The following is a 2,896-nucleotide window of genomic DNA, read 5'->3' on the forward strand; positions in this document are numbered from 1 at the left end:
TAGCAGCCACAGGCCCACTGGAGCAACGACCATGCTGTCGAAATCACGACTCCCAGACGCACATGCATGTATCACCGCAGCCGCAACATACCCGTCAAGACGGCCAGGTACAGATGCAATCGAGAATTCGTGCACAAGTCTCAAACGAAGCTTCCCGTGTACAGTAAAACGTACCCAAAGGCAACAGCTCGCTGCTCACATTCTTCCTATATAAAGCCCATTGGCTCTGGCACACTTACAGCAGGCAGAACAACACAGAGCCAAAACACACCCCCCGATCCTCATCCTCTGCGTGCACGGTGCATCTCGTCGAGCACAGAACCGAAAGCTAGCTAGAGCTGCCAATGGCGGGAGCGGGAGCCGCAGCCAGCGACGAGCTGAAGGTGCTGGGCGTGTGGCCGAGCCCGTTCGTGATCCCTGTCCGCATCGCGCTCAACATGAAAGGCCTGTCCTACGAGTACGTGGAGGAGGACCTGTACAACAAGAGCTTGCTCCTCGTGGGCTCCAACCCGGTGCACAAGAAAGTGCCGGTGCTCCTCCACGGCGGCCGCGCCATCAACGAGTCCCAGATCATCCTGCAGTACATCGACGAGTTGTGGGCGGGGACGCCGGCGCTGCTGCCGTCGGACCCCTACGAGCGCGCGACGGCGCGGTTCTGGGCGGCGTACATCGACGACAAGGTGAGGTCGGCGTGGGTCGTGATGGTGTTCAGGTATAAGAACAAGGACGAGTGGGCGGAGGGCGTGGCGCGCGCCGGCGAGGCGCTCGACACCCTGGAGGGCGCCTTCAGGGACTGCTCCAAGGGGAAGCCTTTCTTCGGCGGCGACGGCATCGGCTTCGTGGACCTCGTGCTCGGCGGGTACCTGGGGTGGTTCGGCGCCTTCGGCAAGATTATCGGGCGCAGGTTGATTGATCCGGCCAAGACGCCGCTGCTGGCCGCGTGGGAGGACCGGTTCCGCGCCGCCGACGTCGCCAAGGGCGTCGTGCCCGACGACGTCGACAAGGTGCTCGCGTACCAGCAGGTCCTGCTTGCTCGGTAGTGTGTTGTGTACTCCTCCAAGTGAGATCACGTTTCGTCGCGTTACGTGTGTGTACGATCGTCCTACGATGAGCGAGCCTCGATCCCTTCTGTCACTCAGTTTTGCTTTCTTCCGTCAATTAATAATCGATCGGTGGTGTGCTCAATAAATAAATGTATACTACAGTAGTACCTGAAACAAGGGCTGCTTATTGTAACTGTTCAGTTTCTTGAAACTTATATTAACAGAAAATCTCGCTCTCACCCCGTTGTGCCGTTCTTCTCCTTTATTCTCCTGCTATCCATTCATCCAATCCATCTAGCTCGCCGTTTCTCCACCAGTTTGGGCCCTCTCCGGCGAGTCTGCCGGTGACGTGAAGGAGAGGTCCCCACCCCCTGTTTTCGTTTCAGCAGTTTATAGTTTTCTTCAAGTTGTAACCGGATGGATGTTCTTCTATCCGAAGCCGTATACCGGGGCTGGCTATCGTCGCTTTTATTTTGGTGACCGGCATCATCACTACCGATGGTGCTCATGCCGCCGGATTTGCATAGCAATCCTCAGGTATGGAATAAAATAATTTTTCTCTTTCTCCTTAGGAAAGCTGCGGTTGCCCAGATTCTTCACTTGGGCAATCATCGACGATGGCTCCGCGGTGACCTTCAGTGCGAAATCGTTCTTTCTACTACACTTTAGAGTGCCACCGCAATGGCGTGGGCGAGGGGATGGCATGACCTCGACGCCGCACCAATCTATACGGGCCACCACCGGGAGACACAGACACAGACATGGCCTGTGGTAGCCCTCGCAGCGCTGCAGTAAAGACCTTGCGAGACACACCTGGTGGCGGCTGGCTACGTGGTGAGCAGGTTGGCTACGTGGAAAATTTTGGGCCTTTCCCTTCGACTGCACGTGATGAACGCCCATGTGCTGGTGCTGCATACTCAGGCCCACGAGCTGTCCTTTGCAGGCAACGAGCTGTCCTTTGCAGGCCCACGAGAGAGTGCGCCTATACATCTCCCTCTCTCTTTCTTTTTGGATGGCTCAATCGATCCACCTACGTGGACCATCATGGTTCTCTCCACCCGAGTGGGCGTCGTGGTGTCACAACCTGCTCTAGTGCTTCGTGTTTGGGTCCTCCACCGATGCAATGCGTTCGGCATGCAGCAGACGATGCTTCAAGGTTTGCAAGAGGGAGAGCAAAGAAATGCTGTTGAGATCCTGCTCGGTCTTCCTCGTGACGGCAGCGACAAGCGCAGGGCCGAGTCACCGTCACTCTCGGCAAGGAGGGGGTGGGCTGCAAAGAGCCATTAGCAACAGACAAGGGAGATGCGAGATGGGAGCGAGACGACGCGATCTGCTCGGTTGGTCTCAGCAAGCGCGATTTTTTCTTTTTTATATTAAAAAAAATCAAAATTTCAAAAATATATGTCCATTTCGAAAAATTTCGAAAATATACCCCGGTCGCCCACCCAAGAGGCGACAGACCTGTTTGTAATTTTTTTTTCTTCCAATTTTCAAAAATATATTTTTTTAATATAAAAAAGAAAAAGACGCTCAGCAAGCGCTGGACAGCCTGCACAAGCCCGAAATGAGATTGCGTAGCTGGGGCCTTGCTAAAGCCCCTAGCCAGCCCACCAAACATCTCGGGCATGCATTAGCTAAGCCTGAACCAGGTCAGCCCAAGCCTAGCTGCTGTAGCAAACTTGGCCCGCATTTGGTTGCCTGTGCTACTCTAGCTAGCCCGTTTAACATTGTGTTTGGCTTCCGTTTTCTCGCCTGGCTAGGCCCAATGAAGCTGTCCTGCTTGCCTTCGGTTGCAGCTTCCCAGTGTCATTTCTGATGACTACTCCAATTCCCCCGTCCTCTGATCCGGGTGC

General features: G+C 55.0%; 1 protein-coding gene across 1 annotated transcript; it reads left to right on the forward strand.

The window, feature by feature from the left end:
- The first annotated feature begins 219 nt into the window (after positions 1-219).
- LOC120655550 (probable glutathione S-transferase GSTU6) lies at positions 220-1,282 on the forward strand. Its single transcript, XM_039933417.1, has one exon. It carries the CDS (start codon positions 345-347, stop codon positions 1,038-1,040), a length of 696 nt encoding a protein of 231 aa, XP_039789351.1. The 5' UTR covers positions 220-344; the 3' UTR covers positions 1,041-1,282.
- The last annotated feature ends 1,614 nt before the right edge of the window (positions 1,283-2,896 follow it).

Source organism: Panicum virgatum, chromosome 1N (assembly GCF_016808335.1).
Source record: "Panicum virgatum strain AP13 chromosome 1N, P.virgatum_v5, whole genome shotgun sequence".
NCBI classification, from domain to species: domain Eukaryota; kingdom Viridiplantae; phylum Streptophyta; class Magnoliopsida; order Poales; family Poaceae; genus Panicum; species Panicum virgatum.